Here is an 18,991-nt window from a genome sequence, read left to right as displayed (position 1 = left end):
ATAAAGACGCATATTTGCCCCCGATTCCACCACCCCCGAGAATATTGATTGGTACCTCGCTTGGTATAGGTAAATTTAATGTTAACAAATGATCATAACATTTAATACATAAATAACTCACAATTTTAATTTTGTATGACGAAAGCTATTTAATTTTGAGTTGATTTGTTTTTTAAAAGGCGTGCAATTTATCAAGTTGAATTCATGGCCAGTTTTTAGAGGGCCATAAACAGTTCCATCGTTCAGTAAATACACAACGCGAGGTCAAAACTGCTTGTTGTTAATATGAAAGTGGATTAAATTCTGGGGTTTCCTTGGCCGAGTGGTTAAGGTCGCTGACTTCAAATCACTTGCCCCTCATCGATGTGGATTCGAGCCTTACTCGGGGCTTTGAATTTTTCATGTGAGGAAGCAATCCAGCTGGCTTACGGAAGGTCGGGGTTTCTACCCAGGTGCCCGCTCGTGATGAAATAATGTACGAAGGGGCACCTGAGGTCTTTCTCCACCATCAAAGCTGGAATGTCGCCATATGACCTATAAGTGTGTCGGTGCGACGTTAAACCCAACAAAATAAATAACTGAGTTGCTTCCACTTACAACGTTATTGCCAACCCAAAACAATCCACTTAGAAATGTTCTTCATTATACATGTATATTACGGTTTACATTTTTAGTTTTACTGTTAAGTTAGTAATTCAAAAGAATGGTTTTGTCCGAAAGTATATACATAAACCTAGGTAAAAGGCAGAGATCAACACAAACAAACTAATCTGAGAAAGTTTAAAGGTAGCTCAGGCAAAGGCGGACTCTGTGGCCTTAGGTGCTAGAGAGTGATAGAGTGGCCTACGAGCCCGGGAGATCTGTCAGCGAATAAGAAGCTTATCTACATTTAAAAATTTTATACCAGTTACAAGATACAATTAAAGTAGCAGGACCTCAACAGTTTATCCGTTAAAGGAGGTATTAGCTGTTAAAAGGTGGTGTTGACAGTGAGTATGCTGTATTTCAGAAGATTTTATCATTAATATATCTAAGGCACAGACATTTTTCTACTGAAACAATCGTTTACCTACTAAGGACTATGGCTGATTTACCCCTGTATTCATTTCTTCTTTCATTAATTTCTGTTACTTCGTCTAAGTTGGCACCAACCGTTATGATATTTAGACAAAAAAAATAATCCAACAAAGTGGTACAGCTAAAATGACATAGAGAAACCGAGCCGTTTAGATTTTCGTTCTGATACATCAAATTATCTGCAGCATCACACAAATCAATTTTGCATTCTTATTGTATGTAACACTATGGTTACTCTGGATTAAGTTCATCATGTATGAGGTTCTTATAATACCTGTTTTGTGTCGGTGCGACGTTAAACCCGACTTTATGTTTGAATATGCGAGCGTTACCTTTCTTACATTTCTATTTAAAATGTGCATTCTTACATTTATATTTAAAATGCGCATTTGACATTGAGTGTACAGTTTTATCTACTATATATATGACGTGAAACTATATTTGAAATCGAAAGGTTGCAAGCTTTACGACAACAATGACTTGTTGTGCTGTCGTTATGCCGTTCTGTCGAAGGCGCAGGCACGGTAGCACGACATAACACAAAGAGCCACCATATCAAATAGATACTTTCTACTGGAGCGGCTTTTGATTTTGCAAATTCACATTCGAGGCTAAGCCTAAATCACATTGTACATTGTTTTGAATTGTGACACTTACAAAAATGACTAAAATATAGAATGAATTACTAAGCTCACATGTACAAACTGTATTTTCTTTGGAAACGTATTGCGTAAAAGAAGACGTAATACATACATTGAAATATTATTTCCAGAAGTCTTCAAACGTCCAAATGTTGACAGTTTTTGTATTTTTCAGGGATATGAATCCCTGTTTTTGCACATATAAGGACATATTCTGAAGTAATTCTGTGACACACTTCTCTCAAGCAGGGAAAATGTGTATGAATGCAGCAAGGTTTAAAAGTAAAGGGGGTTACCGCCTGATGTAAACCTTATCTAAATACTGATGATTATTATTAGATATTTCGTACCTACCATAATATGAATCTTCGAGTAACTCAAATACTATGATTAATTTTGTTCTGTTCGTCAATAACACTGGAGATTTATGAAAAATGTACTAATATTTTTTTTAAAAATTAACAAAAGAAACAAACGTTAAAATAATTCAAAGGGTTATCGCGCATGACCGGTGTCTCCAATGATGCATGAGATTGATATTGACATTGTATCTGCTCGCGGTTAAGATATGGGCATTCAGTCTACTTTTTTTTACTTTTTATATTTTGTTCGGCTCAAATAATTAGGTTCTTTTGTGTCTATTTAAATTGTCTAATTGGTTATTCAAGCAAAACATCTTAACAATTGTCAAAGTTGAAAATGTCGGAGATATTACAAGTACTAAACACAACTGTCATATTGATCGATATTTGAAGTAGGATTTACGCAATTATTATTATTTTCGTAAGGATTAAGACGCCATTTAGACAATTTTGAGATAAGAAAATGAATTATGAGGAAACTGTCAATTTCATTAAGCTGTTTTTGTTATTAATGAACGGCGGAACTTTTTTACTTAGGACGTTGATTTATAAACTAATTTCAGAATCTGGAAAATCATTAGATGATCTTTTACTGCAAAGTCGTTATTTATTCGACATGGAATTAAAGAAGAATAGGAAGCAATTCGATCTATTGTTTCCAGGAAGCTCTCAGAAGGCAGATATTGAACAGTGGGATATTTCATTACTTACATTTGTTTTACTCAATGTGTTTAAAGGATTCTTTGATTGTTCAGAAATAATATCAATAAAAGTTATTAGAGATCACAGAAATAAAATTTTAGCACATAATGCAAATTCAGAAATGACACTCAAGGACTTTATGTCAGCTTGGAACCAGGTTTCGTGTGCTCTAACACATTTGTCTGTAACAGTGACACCGAAAGATCAAAAGGAGTTGAAATGTATTGAGTCAAGTATATTTCAAGATCCCTTTCAGAAGAAAATAGTTGGGCAACTAAAGGAGATGGGACAAACAGACACGTTAGTACAGGCTGTTATAGAAAAGTTCATGCCACTGGTTAAAAAGACAATATTGGAATCTGAGAAGAAAACCCAAGAACGTAAGTGGGTTTAAATTGCATTATCTGTTAATCTAGCCTTATGCCAAGCAATTAGAAACAAGTATATTCCTCGTCCTTTATTTCCTTTTCCGTAGACCAAATTTCTGAACGATACAAGTTATCGCAGAAAAATATAAATACCTCTTAACAGACATTTGCTAATTAAGACGAAGTTGAGTGTAAATACCTATGACGATCGGTTTTTCACGGGGGCCACCTCAATGTTATTATAATTATTATGTGCAGTTATTATAAGGTCAAATGCGTGATCGAAAAACTTATCACGCTACTACTGAGCGGTAGGGGATGTAAATCTGGCTTCCTCTGTTCGTCTGCCCGTCACAGAAAATTTGTAATACACATAGCACAAAAAAGTATTGAGCGACCGTCGCCAAAAAGTGCAGTTGTGTGGGGATGTTATTCAACATTAGGAGTTGTGCACCTAAGATTATAGTATTACTGAGCACAAGGTGGTCAAAGTGAGTTACTGTGGTAGCACCGTTTCACTGTTAACACTCCAGAGGCTGCAAGTTAAGTCCAGCCGTAATGAAACTTAGAATGTTATGTTGAGAAGATGTTGACAGACTATGGGTCATTATGTGACTAGGTCAAATAATAAAATAAGCAACACTGTAGACTCCATGTTTTCTACTGGGTCTATAAAAGACCTAGTCAGAAAATTTGTCTTTATAAAATGTACATCAAGTTTGAAATTAGATTATTAGGGTCAAAGAATAATATCATTAGGTAAAGTTATGGAAAATTATCGTGAATACACTTAGAACCCATGTTTTATTTTCGATTTTTTTTAAAACCTGGTTAGAATATTTGACTTGATAAAAGCCAGATATACACGTAGTTTCGCATTGGATTATGTGTGATTAAAGGCTGTATCATAGTCAAATAAAACATTCTTAGTTCTTAACACTCTAGAGGCAATATTTTCTGCTGGATCTTTTGACATTGGGTCAGAATATTTGCCTTTATCAAATTTAGGTTAATTTTGAAACGGGGTAAAAATCTATGTCATGAAGCCAAATAACAGACCATGCAACAGTTTGTTGTTTCCTATTAGTTTTACAAAATCAAGGGGAAAAACTATTCTCTGCAGTGTACTATAAGTTTCAGGAAGATTCGTCCATGGATATCTTTTTTTTTTTTCATGATAACTCATGAATTTCTAAAGCATTTAAAGGGCTAAAACTCTGCTGTTACAAAGGATGTTCTGGTGACATTATTAAGCTATGCGTGTATCACCACCCAACAATGACCTATATTTGTGTTAAATTTCATGAAGTTACATTGTGATGTTGGACTTAATGGAATTTAAAATATTTAAATGGGTTATAACTCTAGTTAACGAAGAGTTCCTGACAAATTGCGTGTGCATCACTACCCTATAATATTCTACATTTGAGTAAAGTTTCATGAAGATTCACCAATAGATTATTTAGATACTGTCAAAAAAATCCCTATTTTACCAAACCGAGGGAAAATACACTGCTTTTACTGCGTAAAGTTAGGGCGTAATTCCACGTGTGAGCAAAGATCAAATGCTAATCAATAATTATGTGACGTTTAGTGATTCTAGCTAAAGTATTTTATGAATCATAAGCATGTTCAACCTTTCTTACCAAATCAAGGGGAAAACACTGATTTTACTAGTAAGTAAAACGGGACAATACTACGTTTGAGCAATAAAAATTTGAGATTTGGTGATTCCAGTTGAAATACGTTTTGAATTATAAGCACTTTCATTTCGAATTTTAAGCAAATAAAGGAGACTATATCTGCTTTTACTGGATCAAAGATAATATTTAGCAGGAGCAAAGGTCAAGAGCTAGGTAATATTTATTTGGGGTTTGCTATTCTATCCTGAAATTCATTTTGAATTACATGCATTTTCTTTCAAACAAATCAGGGGGAGAATTTCTGTTTTAACTGAGTCAAGGAGGGTAATTCTACAACTGAGCAAAGGTTTTGTGCTTCTGTTTAAATATTTTAGGTCTGGTGATTCTAGCTTAAAGACGCGCCGCAAAATAACTGTATTCATGATGGTAATTGTACATGATTTACCTTGGAGAAAATGAGAAATAACAAATTGACAGTGGCATATATAAGGCCAAGACAATGTGCTTACTGCCTTAATATATTATTAAATTTATGAAGTAGCATACACAGTACTTGATGTTTTAAATTGCGTTTAGACCACACTTTGTTTCTACAGTATAAGATAGTTATTATTCTATGTTTATAAAACTATACTGAAAAGAGAATGACTAAATAAGTTTGCAGATGAAGTTTTGAAAACACATTAATTCAGGTAGGGCCTAAATTTTCCACCTGCAATCTTGTAGATAAGCTGTATTATTATACCAGTATTATCAGAATGATTTGCACGAAGTTCATTATGGAGGAAAAAGTAGGTCACTTGATCGTCGTTGTCTTTAAACCCTTTTTGAATCACAAACATTTTCAGTTTCGGACGAATGGACGCACGAAAATTCTTAATATTCTAGATGCCAATTTTTTACATTAATCTTAGTCAAAACATTTCTCGTTATAAATGTAAAAATAGTTTTATCTGGGATATAATATATCATAGATAACATTCTTGACGTTCTTCATACCTATTATCTATGTCGATCGACATTTTATTTGGACAAAGATTCTGACCAAGTCGCAATAGGATAAGGCCATAATTGTTATCTTTGGAATGTTCAACGCGAAACTGTTCACGTCGGACGACGACAACGTACGATACACTGGGCGATCACACTGGCTAACGCTGACTACTAGGTCTCGAACATTTCGATAAATTGTAATGATGTTAGATCAAAAACCTTTATCGATATGTGTTAAAATATTCTCTGGCTGACAGACGGACGGACATACAGAACTAAATCTATATCCCCACAAAATGCTGGCATAACGAGCAAATTCAGTCAATTTATATTCCCCGCCTATGTTTTGTGAAAGTTATGTACAAAAGGAAAATGCAACGGTTTGTCGTTTCCTATTATTTTTTTAACAAATCAAGGGGAAAAACTCAGCTCTGTAGTGATCTTTAAGTTTCATCGAGATCCATCAATAAATTACTTTGATTTATGGGTATTACTTAGTAATCAATTTTAAAACAAGTTACTGAAGAGATTCAGATAAAAGATAAGTATGCATCACCGTCTTATAGTGATCAATATTTGTAATAGATTCATAAAGAACCATCAATGAGTTACTTTGTTATATTGGAATTTTCATAGAGTGTAAAATAATTAAAGGACAATAACTCTGGTTAAAGAAGTAACGCTGACAAAATTATGTATGCACCACTGCCGAAAATAAAAATCCATCATATCTATATAAAAAGGTATAGTTCTATGAGCAAAGGTCATATGCTACTTAATAATTATGGGAAGCTTGGTGATTCTACCTTTTGAATTACAAGCACTTTCAGTTATATCCCCAAACATATCGAGGAGAAAATATCTGCTTTTAATGGATGAAGGTTGATAATAATACGTGTGAGCAAAGGTCATGTGCTTTTTGAATTATTTAAGCGTTTTAATTTTTTTTTTCAAACAAATCAAGCGGAAAAAACACCGTTTTTACAGGGTCAAGGGGAATAATACAATGTACTACGAATGAGCAAAAGTCGTGTGCTTATTTATAAGTATTTTAGATTTGGTAATTCTAGTTTTAACAACTTTACAGTCATAAGCATTTTCAAATTCGGACGGACGGACGAACGCCCGGGCTCACGAACGGGCAAACATTAGGACGGAAAAAGCCAATATTCAAATAATATCCCTTCGTATTCACCAGGGGATAGTAAGACATACCTTATCATTATTTGGCGCATGTATTTTCGTCTGCTCATAATATGATTTAAATGCGGAGATGGCCCTTTAAAAATATCGATCGTCCTAGGTGTCCACACTCCACTTCCTCTTAATTCGCAAATGTCTAATAATACATATAACGTGATATATTTGATGTAGGTCAAGATGACCCAATTTCAAATCAAAAGTTGACAATTAGTACAAATTCTGATTCGATTGTCAATGGCGGAAATATGCTATATAGTGTTTAATTACATGCATAAAAAATACAACTCGTTGTGACAAATAATCATAGGTTATTAGATTTGTAACGAAAAACATGCAAGAGTTCTGCAGCGAACATACTGCGCGATCTTAAAGGAGCGCAATATTACTCCGCGAAGGAACAAGTGCATATTTCTCGAGGCAAACCCAACAATCGCTTTATCAAATATGCATCTACACTTAAAACCAGTAAATAGTACTACAAACCTGATATTAAGCCTTAGTGAAATTGAAAATATTGTCGTTCAGGAACTTTTTAAACGCGACGACATTCAAGTAAGTGTCGTCACAAATGACGTCAGACACCAATATAAAATCTAAACGTCAATTTGAAAAATGTTAACGTATAAAATTACATTTTAAGTAAACGGGGATTAAAATGTGTATATACATTAGCAGTACTTTGTGCACGATATCTTTAAATAGTAAGATACATATGTTACATATCAAAGTTTACATTTCCTACCGAAGACTGCTACAAAAATTTTGATTATGGCATACTGTTAGTATAAGATTAATTCCTTTTCATAATTTGTTACAGAGATTGATAAATGTATTGAACAATTGACGATTGTGCAGGAAGAACAAAAGAAACAAAGCGATCGGATAGGTATGTTATCTGTTTATATATGTAGCTTAAATTTAAAAACATCGCCTTGGACAATCAATTTATAGAGTCTTTCCTACCACCACAGACAATACATTATATATATTATTTAGACATAACGCTATATTTATCAGCCTTAACTTACCAAGGAGTTTAATAATATGTTTTAGTTGTTAAACATAAATGATGGCAATATTGATAATTATAATAATAATGATCTTAAATATAATACGAAGTTCAAACAAACATTGCAAAGCATTAACATATAACATTTGAAAATAAGAATATTATACCACGGCTAGTAAACCCTAGCTGCACCACCAAAAAGGTATGATAAGAAAAAGAGCCATCGACATTTCCGTGGTGAAACTATCACAACTTTCATATAGTAACTGTAAACGGCAACATTCTGTCACATATTTTCATTAATAAACTTAAAAAAAACATGGTGTCAATAGCTTTTCACCTTATTCGCACAATTGCACATTTTGATATCTGTCTGTATTCGAGCTGTAATTTGATTCATAAACATACTATAAGAATTATCGCGCATGCAAAATGGTCTGAATATGACTTACAGAGGCAAACATCATCAGTAATGAAATCTCCCATAAAAGAAATATGCTGACATTTTTTAACAGTGGTGGCGCTATCGCATCAGTGATTGCGCTATATAGTAGTGGTGGTGCTGTGGCTATGGCATGCGTTTTCTGTTCAATGGTGGCTAATACCTTGTTTAAGATCTGAACAAATTGAACCTTGAATCAATAAATACACACAGAAAAGAAAATATTTCCTAGCTAAACATTTCCGATATAAAAGTGTACACATAATATACTAGTATCATATATGCCATTTTCACCGAGAAATGCATCGATATCTATAATATCTAACCTGCTGAACTCTATCTGCATTGAATTATTTTATTACATCTAGAAACAACAAACATGTAACATCAGCATGTGTGAAATTTTCGTGAAATGACAGAAATCCAATTTTTACATTTTTAAAAATGCTTTCAGAACATCTATTAATACTTCTGAAATGTTTTTCCCTTTGGTAAAAAGAAAGGAATCAATCGAATTATCTGGTATATATTATTGAATTTATTCAATTATCGGCAAAGCAATTACATTTATTACATTAAATCAGTCAAACTAAACCTTGTGTGTTATCATTACATATCGTTTGGTTTGATAAAAAGGGAGATAATTACAAAATGTGAGAACTATATCCAGAAATTTTAGAATGAACATTCACACTGTACCAATTTTCCTCCATTTTGGAGCTGCAGTTATGACATACAATGCTTTATTAAAAACGTTTAACTTGAATAAAATAAGTAGGATATACCGGGAAGTAATTCTAAAGTGGCATTATGCGCATCTGAGTGCACATGGTGTGTTTTTGGTGAATGTTTTATACACTGGCACCAGATCAGAAAGAAAATGTCTCTGTACATGTTATACCCTACCCCTAGGTATTCTATAAGAACCATGGTCATGAACGGGAAAATATACTAACCCGTTTCCATCGTAAATTTCTCAACTTAAACGTGCAGTTCGGGGAATGGGTACCTAGTATATTGAACAAGCGATAATTCATCTTCCATCGTGCACCAGTCACATTGTCTCAATATTCCATATTGCTGAGATTATCAAATTATTTTATGCTTTCGTCAACGTTACAGAAAAAACTTGCCTGACCTTCCCTAATGAATATCCGGTCTAGAGGTCGAGGCAGTGTGCACATGTTTGGCGAAATGTAAACAAACAAAAACAGAATTAAACAAAATCACATTTTTACAATAAAACTCGAAATGATGAATGAAATTCATCTTGTATATGATCTTTAATTTGAAATCGTACATCAGTCTGCATTTGTTCTGTAAATCTTATTCATTTTGCACCTTTATGCTGCATTTTCACAGTTTAGCGAACACGTGTAGTAAAATGACGATTGACATACATTTTCACATTAGCCAATCAGAGTAGTTTTGAAATCTAGAACGGAAATTCACCAGGGAAGTTCAAGCAAGTTTTTTGTGTAATGTTGAAATAACTATAAACTACGCGTTGTTTTTCTAAAATACGATGTATTGAAAAAATGTGACCGCAAACTGGTCTGCAGTTCGCAGTTCGCAGTTCGCGTTTCGTATTGCGAACTGCAAAGTGGTCTGCAGTTCGCGATTCGAATTGCGAACTGCAAACTGGTCTGCTGTTCGCAGTTCACGATTCGAATTGCGAACTGCAACCTGGTCTGCATTTCACGATTCATAATGAAAGTTTATTGGAATGTTACTCTTAAATGTAAAGGGTCTGCACCCCCTACCCCACCTACCCCGCCCACTCCGCTATAATTACAAAGTGCCGGCTAGTCTGCGGTTCTTAGTTTTCGATTCGAATTGCGAACTGCAAACAGGTCTGCAGTTCGCAGTTCGCAGTTCACAGTTTATGATTCGAATTGCGAACTGCAACCTGGTCTGCAGTTTGCGATTCATAATGAAAGTTTATTGGAATGTTACTCTGAAATGTTAAGGGTCTGCACTCCCTCCCCACCACCCCTCCCCCGCCCCCTCCGCTAGAATTGCAAAGTGCCGGCTAGTCTGCGGTTCTTAGTTTCCGATTCGAATTGCAAACTGCAAACTGGTCTGCAGTTCGCAGTTCGCAGTTCACGATTCGAATTGCGAACTGCAACCTGGTCTGCAGTTCACGATTCAAAATGAAAGTTTATTGGAATGTTACTCTGGAATGTTAAGGGTCTGCACTCCCTCACCCTCCGCTAAAACTGCAAAGTGACGGCTAGTCTGCGGTTCTTAGTTTTTGATTCGAATTGCGAACTGCAAACTGGTCTGCAGTTCGCAGTTCACGATTCGAATTGCGAACTGCAACCTGGTCTGCAGTTCACGATTCATAATGAAAGTTTATTGGAATGTTACTCTGAAATGTTAAGGGTCTGCACTCCCTTCCCCTCCGCTAGAATTGCAAAGTGACGGCTAGTCTGCGGTTCTTAGTTTCTGATTCGAATTATGAACTGCAAACTGGTCTGCAGTTCGCAGTTCACGATTCGAATTGCGAACTGCAAACTGGTCTGCAGTTTACGATTCATAATTGAAATTTTATTTGAAATACTACTCTTATGATTTAAGTACTAAGTTAGTGCTAGCTAAATAAATGTTAAGGGTCTGCACTCTCTCCCTCTCCATTAAGAATTTTAAAGTGCCGGCTAGTCTGCGGTTCTTAGTTTCAGATTCGAATTGCGAACTGCAAACTAGTCTGCAGTTCACAGTTCGCAGGTCACGATTCGAATTGCGAACTGCAAACTGCCCTGCAGTATGGTATACTTCCTCTGAATCTGCAGGCCAAAGTACAAAGTACAGAAATGACTCCTTCATGACTCTCTGACACACGTGCTACCCTTTCTATTGTGAAACTATGATGAGTGACTTAGGGCCATCAAGGTTCTCTTATTATTAGTCTCCATAGACAATTCAAGGGAGATGCATTGTTTTCTGTCTGTCTGACTGTCCGGGTTTTCACAAGTTATAAGCGCGGGCCTTTACAACTTGAAGGCAATGACCAGCATATAATGTAGATTTTCATATCGTTGGCATATTCCACTAGGATTATTTTTGGCATTTTATAGAATCTGATTTTAATTATTTTAAAATAAATATTGACTCGTTAACCTATACAACAGGTTGAACGTTATCCGTATATTTTCCGATTCTTGAACGGTGCCCGGCGAACAGTGGACAGCATACTACTCTTCAATTCAAAGTTCGACTAGAAAAGTGGTGATCAGACTGCAGTTTGAAATTTGAATCGCGAGCTACTTGGTTAGAACTTTAGATCTCTATTTAACCACCATGTTTTAGAACTAAAATCAGAAGAATAACGTTCTTATGTACTTATTTTGAATTGCAAACTGCAGAAAAGTTTGCAGTTCGCAATTCGAATCGTAAATTGCGAACTGCGAACTGCAGACCAGTTTCCAGTTCGCAATTCGAAACGGAAAGTGCGAATCGCAGACTAGCCGACATACCAATTCTGATGGAGTGTGGAGTGGGATGCAAACCCATAACCTTTATTTAGCAACCGCTTACTTAGTACTAAAATTATAAGAGTAACGCTTCTTATACTTACATTTTGAATCGTGAACTGCAGGCCAGTTTGCAGTTCGCCATTTGAATTTTAAACGGTGAAAAACTGCAGACTGGCCAACAGTGTGCAATTTTAACTCATTCAGGCCTAATCCCTTGAACATCCGTGATATGAGATAAGCGCTCCAAGTCGGATCCCTTATTAATGCGTGATGATAACGATATAGCGTAAGTCGGGTCCCGTATTAATGCGTGATCAACCCCTTGTTAAAAAACGTTTGATTGGTTTAAAATTATAAACACAAAGGGCTTTCCCGAATATTTAGCCAATCAGATAAAAGCTTTAACTTCGCAATGATGTTAAAAATATTTTGATTGGACAAGTATAATCTGTTTTATACTTATGTAAATGCGGGAGTTTCAAAACGAAAGAAAAACAAAAATTGTAAACATGGCGAGCTTTCATGACAATGATTTTTCGGATATAGACGACACAGAAATGGAATATATGATGGGATTTAATGAAACCGTGAATGTAAATGTTAACGTTTTCAGTGGAAATCCGGGACCTTCCGTGATTATGGATGTAAATAAAACTGAAATGGATTATTTTTTATTTATTATTCACACCCCAGATGATTCAACAAATCGTGGATGAGACCAACAAATATGCAACAAAAAAGCAGCTGGAGAAACCTGATGATAAATGGAGGAACGTTACATTTAGTGAAATAAGAGCCTATCTTGGATTTCAGATTGTGATGGGGATTATTGCAGCACCAAATTTGGATATGTACTGGAGTAGTGATCCTATGTTTAGTCCATGTGGAATAAAAGAGAGAATGACACGCGATCGGTATGATAAAATCAGTAAGTACTTCCACGTAGCTGACACATCATGCAATCCGGCACGCAGACAACCAGGCCATGACAAACTTTCACATGTTCCACCGATTATTGAAGCCGTGCGTGTAAATTTGATGGCCAATTATAAACCGCACCGTGAAACGACAGTTGATGAGGCTATGATTGGATATACCGGTCGCTTAGGATTCAAACAATATGTGCCAATGAAGCCGACTAAACGTGGGATCAAAGTGTGGGTAAGGGCGGACCCTCACAATGGATATGTGAATGACATTCAAGTGTATTTAGGTAAGGAGAACCGTGACGGAGACAAGGGTTTAGGGGAACGAGTTGTGATGGATTTAGTAACACCAATTTTGAATCGCGGACATCATGTGTATTGTGACAATTATTTCACTACGGTAGGACTATTCGAGGAATTACAACAGCAAGGAACTTACGCGTGTGGAACATTTAGATCCAACAGACGAGGAATTCCGGACGAAATAAAACAGCAGAAGCTGAAGGAACAAGGAACATCTATCACGATGCAGAAAGGAAACATGGTTGCGACAGCTTGGAGGGACAAGAAGACCGTATTCATTTTATCTACAAACTTCGATCCAACAACGCCGAGGACAACAGTTCAACGAAGGCAGAAAGACGGAAGTCAGAAAGATGTTTCTTGCCCGGAGTCCGTACGAAATTACACAAAGTACATGAACGGTGTCGACCATGCGGATCAGCTACGGGCAATGTACAGTCTAGCGCGCAAGTCAGCCAAGTGGTGGAAATATCTTTTCTGGTTTTTAGTTGATCTTGCCATAGTTGGAGCCTATATTCTGATGAAGGAATCACCAAATCACCAACAGAAGACAAGAACAGGAAAACCTAAGCCACTGACACAACTGGATTTTAGAACGAAACTCGCGAAGCAGCTAATTGGGGACTTTATGCAGAAAAGGAAACGCGACGTGCTCAAGGAAAATATTAAGTTACAAGGCAGGATATGCTGGCCGGCTAATTTGGGAAAAAGGCGAACCTGTAAGATGTGTTCAAAAAATGGAAAGCGACGCGAAACACAGTATTGTTGTGAAGGATGCGGTGTGAATCTTTGTATTGAGTGCTATAAGCCGTACCACGTTGAAAAATTTCCGGAGCGATTTGGGAAATAGTGCTCAAAATCAGTGTGTAAATAAATTAAATCTCTGAACATCAAGAGGGCTTGTAATTCATTAACAAAATATTAAATAAAATAAATATAAATATAAAAATCTATAAATTTACTGCTTAACTTCTCTATTTACAACAGCATCTGTGTATGTATAAGCCGCATCATGAGAAACCTAACATAGTGTATTTCGGACCAGCATGGATCTAGATCAGACTGCGCGTAAGCGCAGTCTGGTCTAGATCCATGCTGGTCGCAGACGCGTTATGTTGGTTTTCTCATGGCGCGGCCCCTATATGGTATCATCATTACCTGTCAGTCAACAAGAATGACATTTGATGTAAATATGTTTATTATAATGTCTATAAATTATTTAACATTTCTACATTTTAAAAAATTCAAAATAATTACTTGCCGTCTTGAAAGTGTGCTAAATTAGAAATGTGTGTTTATTGAGCCAATGCAGTGTCGCGACTAGTTATGCGAAAGTGAAATTGTGCGCGTTATTCATTATTCGATATGTGGAAAATACAGGAATATATAAAGCGCAAAGGAAAAAATATATAGTGAACATCTAGGAGTTGGTAGCAAATTAAAAAATTAAGTACCCACTTCCCTAAAAAAAAAAAAAAAAAAAAAATACACATATATATTGTACATTACTGTATATAAGTGAAATGATTTTATTTGACAGCATGCCCAGATCTTTATTATAAATAATGTACATACATGTATATATATACATATATATATATAGCTTTTTTACATTTTTTTTCTATATAAAATTAGAAAAAACACTACCAGCTTCCTTGAAAGTGTGTTATTCAATGAAAATAAAAAGAAAATAAGTGCAAAGTCTGTGAAATCAGGAAAATTCAGTGCAATTGTGCAGTGTTTTGTGTTTATTCAAGCCTTGGAATTTAATTAAATGCAAAATATATTGGATTAACTTACATCACAAGAAAGGTACAGGTATGCCCAATATGCATATGAAGTTTGGTGAGTCTGTATTTCATAATGACCCAGTTACAACCTTTTTTGCATGGCATGTGCATGTTGTTCAAAATCCTTGTACAGGATTTATCAGTTTATCACTTTTGCTGTAGACTCCAGCTATAGATAAACCCTTAGACTCTTATTAGAGATAAGTTATCAGGCCTGAATGAGTTAAGGGGAAATTGCATGTTCTTTACCTCTATTTAGCAACCACTTATTATGTACTGAATTATAAAAGTAACGTTCCAATATACTTTTATTTTGCACTGTGAACTTTGCAGTTCGCAATTCAAATCGTGAAATGCGAATTGCGAACTGCAGACCAGTTTGTAGTTTGCAATTCGAAACGGAAAATGCAAATGCAAACTAGCTGGCAGTTTCTAATTCAGATGGAGGGGGAGGGAGTGCAAACCCATAACCTTATATAGCAACCACTAATAAGAATAACGCTTCTAATACTTACATTTTGAATCGTAAACTGCAGACCAGTTTGCAGTTCGCAATTTGAATTGTAAACTGTGAACTGCAGACTGGCCGACAGTGTGCAATTATTACGGGGAATTGCATGTTCATAACCTCTATTTAACCATTTATGAAACGTTCCAATACTTTCATTTGCATTGTGAACTGCAGACCAGTTTGCAGTTCGTAATTCGAATCGTGAACTGCGAATTATGAACTGCAGACCAGTTCGCAATTCGAATCGTAAACTGAGAACCGCAGACTAGCCGGCATATTCCAACTCTAATGGACGGGAAGGGAGTGCAGACCCATAACCGCTATTTAGCAACCACTTACTAAGTATTAAAATTGTAACAGTACAATTTCTTGTACTTTCAATCTGAACCGTGAACTGCAGACCAGTTCGCAGTTTGTAGTTCGAACCGCGAACTGTTGACAAGTCTGCAGTTTGCCATTCGATTCCAAAGCCATGACCTTCGAATTGTGAAATGCATTCTAGTCCGCAGTTTGCAGGGCTGTACTTGTCAGACTACACTTTGAAATTTGAATGATAAATTGTGAAATGCATTCTTGTCCGCAGTTCGCAGGGCAGTACTGATCAGACTGCACTTTGACGTTTGAATCGTAAACTGCAGACCAGTTTGCAGTTTGCGATTCGAATCGCGAACTGCAGACCAGTTTGCAGTTCGCAATTCGAATCGTGAACTGCGAACTGCAGACCAACTTAACTGAAATTGTTTTAGGTATAAAATGCGCGATTGAAACGGGTTAGTAGATTTTCCCGTTCATGACCCGTTCAGACCAGTTTGCAGTTCGCAATTCGAATCGTGAACTGCGAACTGCGAACTGCAGACCAGTTTGCAGTTCGCAACTGGAAACGCGAACTGCGAACTGCAGACCAACTTAACTGAAATTGTTTTAGGTATAAAATGCGCGATTGAAACGGGTTAGAAGATTTTCCCGTTCATGACCATTGTTCTTATAGAATACCTTGGGGTAGGGTATAACATGTATAGAGACATTTTCTTTCTGTTCTGATGCCAGTAGTTTTATAAAAGCAATTTTCGGTTGCTGTGCATTTAAATGATTGTTTTAAATTAACAATAATGCCGCATAAAGTATTTGAAGGTAAACTTTGTGTTTTTAAAATATAGAAATCGGACGAATAAAATAATAGTTCTTTTCTTCAGTCTTTTACGCAGTGATCTCCTTTACCTTTAAGTAGAGATTTCTGTAGTTGAAGGGAAGCAACTCCTGCGTGCAGGTTGACTTTTCTTAAAATGACTACCCCAGTCAAAATAAGAAAAGTCATATTTGGAAACTTATTATTTCGTACTTGTAACAAGAAGAGTTTTGTATATTGGGTTAAAAGCTATAACTTCCTCCACCCGTTTAACTTACGCATCTACATCAGCTGGATTTCTACTTGAAAAATGTGCATTTTTCCACTTAAAGTAAATCACTTTTCCATCATTCTTGTGGGTTTGAAATCCTTCAAGTGACGTAACATTCTTTGAGTTAAGTTAGCAATGCACCTATTTCCCGAAGATTACTGGTTCTACCCGAGCATTTGCCAATACCTAAAATGGCGGGCACCCGGGTATTCGTTTACCATTCAGAGCTTAGAAATTGCCATATTCCTAAATTGGTCTGTAATGACATAAAGCCCTAAAATTAAACAAAACGTCATGGCCCATTTCTCGAACACACTCTTATGTTGTACATAACATTGACACAGTGCAGGATAAATGGCAACTTTCTATCTGTAATTGTTGAGCAAGACTCATGTGCACATCTCGGCATTATTTTGGGCATATGTGGGCACCTGGTTGAACCGCTGACTTAAATAATGACCAAAGCAGGAATCGAACCCACAGAGACTATGGTCTAGTAATTTGATACCGACATCTTTCACCACTTGGCCACAGAGGTACCTTACTAACTATACAAAACGACCAGTTAGATTGTCAAAATAAAACATTACTGATTAGAACATTTACATTTCTATGTGATGTGTTATTCAATGATTAAATTATGATTTTTTAAATAAGGTTCTGCATAAGTAGAAAGGCATTTCCCTTGCTTTTCTTGCATTAATGGTTTTCAGTTTTTAATACATGTAGTAAATTATTAACATATAACTGGGTATTTAATTTGTATGTCAATAACATCCTTTTAATATGTAGAAAAAGTTCAACATTAACTGGACGAAAATGAATGAAAAATGATTACAAAAGAGCACCAAAGGCGTTGAATTGGGGAGAATAAAGTGAAATACCTATGTAAAACACGGTGATGCTTAGCTTTTTAATTATAAATGACAATATTTATGCATATCAGCATGTTTAATAAAATTTTCCTAATCTCGTGAATTTCATACAATACTAAAGATACATTTTAGATGTTGTTGCTTACCATTCTTGATACCACAGGAGGTCTAGGAAGTAAAGGCACTTTAGTTTGTTCTGCGACATTTTCTTTTGTATATTCATTTCTAGTCTCATTAGATTTTCGACATTTCAAGCCATTGTTAAACCAAACTGGTAAAAACAATATAAAAATTACACTGCAATTACTGAATAAAGATAGGTTTTCAGCGTAAATGATGATATATTTGAATAATGCATAGAAATATAGCTGATACGTAAAATCGTTCGCTACTGAAACATAAGCAGTTAATATCAGATACTAATAATATAAGTTTATATATAATTTTAGATATTCTGGCTAGAATGGAGGTGAATACAAACAGTATAAGAAGCAGACAACAAGTCCAAGAACACATAATTAAAGCGTCAAATAGTATCATCCAAGAAGGTTCCGATGTTGACAGCTCTAATGATGAAGTTTTATCAACTGTTGGAAACCTGTTTAAAGGAATGGAAAACCAGGGTGTGAAAGTTGTTAAGGCGGATATAGGATCCATTCTGTTTACATTATTGTGTCCTACAATAAGGTCTTTGCGAGACGTAACACTTTACTTGGAAAGCCCAGAAATACTAGAAAGGTTATCAGATATTGAGAATGCTGTGGAAAAATGTCACTGTTGCGTAGCAAAAATAACAATAGATGTAGATCTAAAGAGTCTCCAGTTTGCCACAAAGAAAGCAGGTAAAAGACCTCTTAGTAATACCATGGGATTTATATAAAGTAATAAGTTAACATCTGATAGCATGAATAGTTTCAAAGATAAAGCTGTTGCGTTATAGTCTTTCTGACAGGGTTACTATCAGGATTTTTTATTATCAAATCAGGTGTAAGCACGCGCTAACTTAATATCATAATATTGTTACAGTAATACTTCAAGTAAGAATTTTTTATAAAGATTTTGATTAACACATACAAAAGAAAAATAAATGAGATTTAAATTTTAGAGAATGTTATCGGTAGAAATACAAATCTTATTTATTTCACATTTTGATAAAGTCAGCACTGGAATTTCTGATATTTTTCTTCCCATATTACACTGTCATGATCGAGAACCGGTATCGCATGAATATCACAACGCGTGTGATAATTACGCGGCGGCGTGAGAATCACAC

General features: G+C 35.6%; 1 protein-coding gene across 1 annotated transcript; it reads left to right on the top strand.

Moving 5' to 3' along the window:
- Window positions 1-2,427: 2,427 nt before the first annotated feature.
- LOC123562047 (uncharacterized) lies at window positions 2,428-18,791 on the top strand. The gene is made up of 3 exons (XM_053518579.1): window positions 2,428-3,162; window positions 7,807-7,875; window positions 18,168-18,791. Exons 1-3 carry the CDS (start codon window positions 2,544-2,546, stop codon window positions 18,596-18,598), a joined length of 1,119 nt encoding a protein of 372 aa, XP_053374554.1. The 5' UTR covers window positions 2,428-2,543; the 3' UTR covers window positions 18,599-18,791.
- The last annotated feature ends 200 nt before the right edge of the window (window positions 18,792-18,991 follow it).

The sequence above is a fragment of the Mercenaria mercenaria genome, chromosome 11 (assembly GCF_021730395.1).
Source record: "Mercenaria mercenaria strain notata chromosome 11, MADL_Memer_1, whole genome shotgun sequence".
NCBI lineage: Eukaryota > Metazoa > Mollusca > Bivalvia > Venerida > Veneridae > Mercenaria > Mercenaria mercenaria.
The sequence above is the reverse complement of the archived record's forward strand: the minus strand, read 5'-3'. Positions and strand labels throughout refer to the sequence as shown.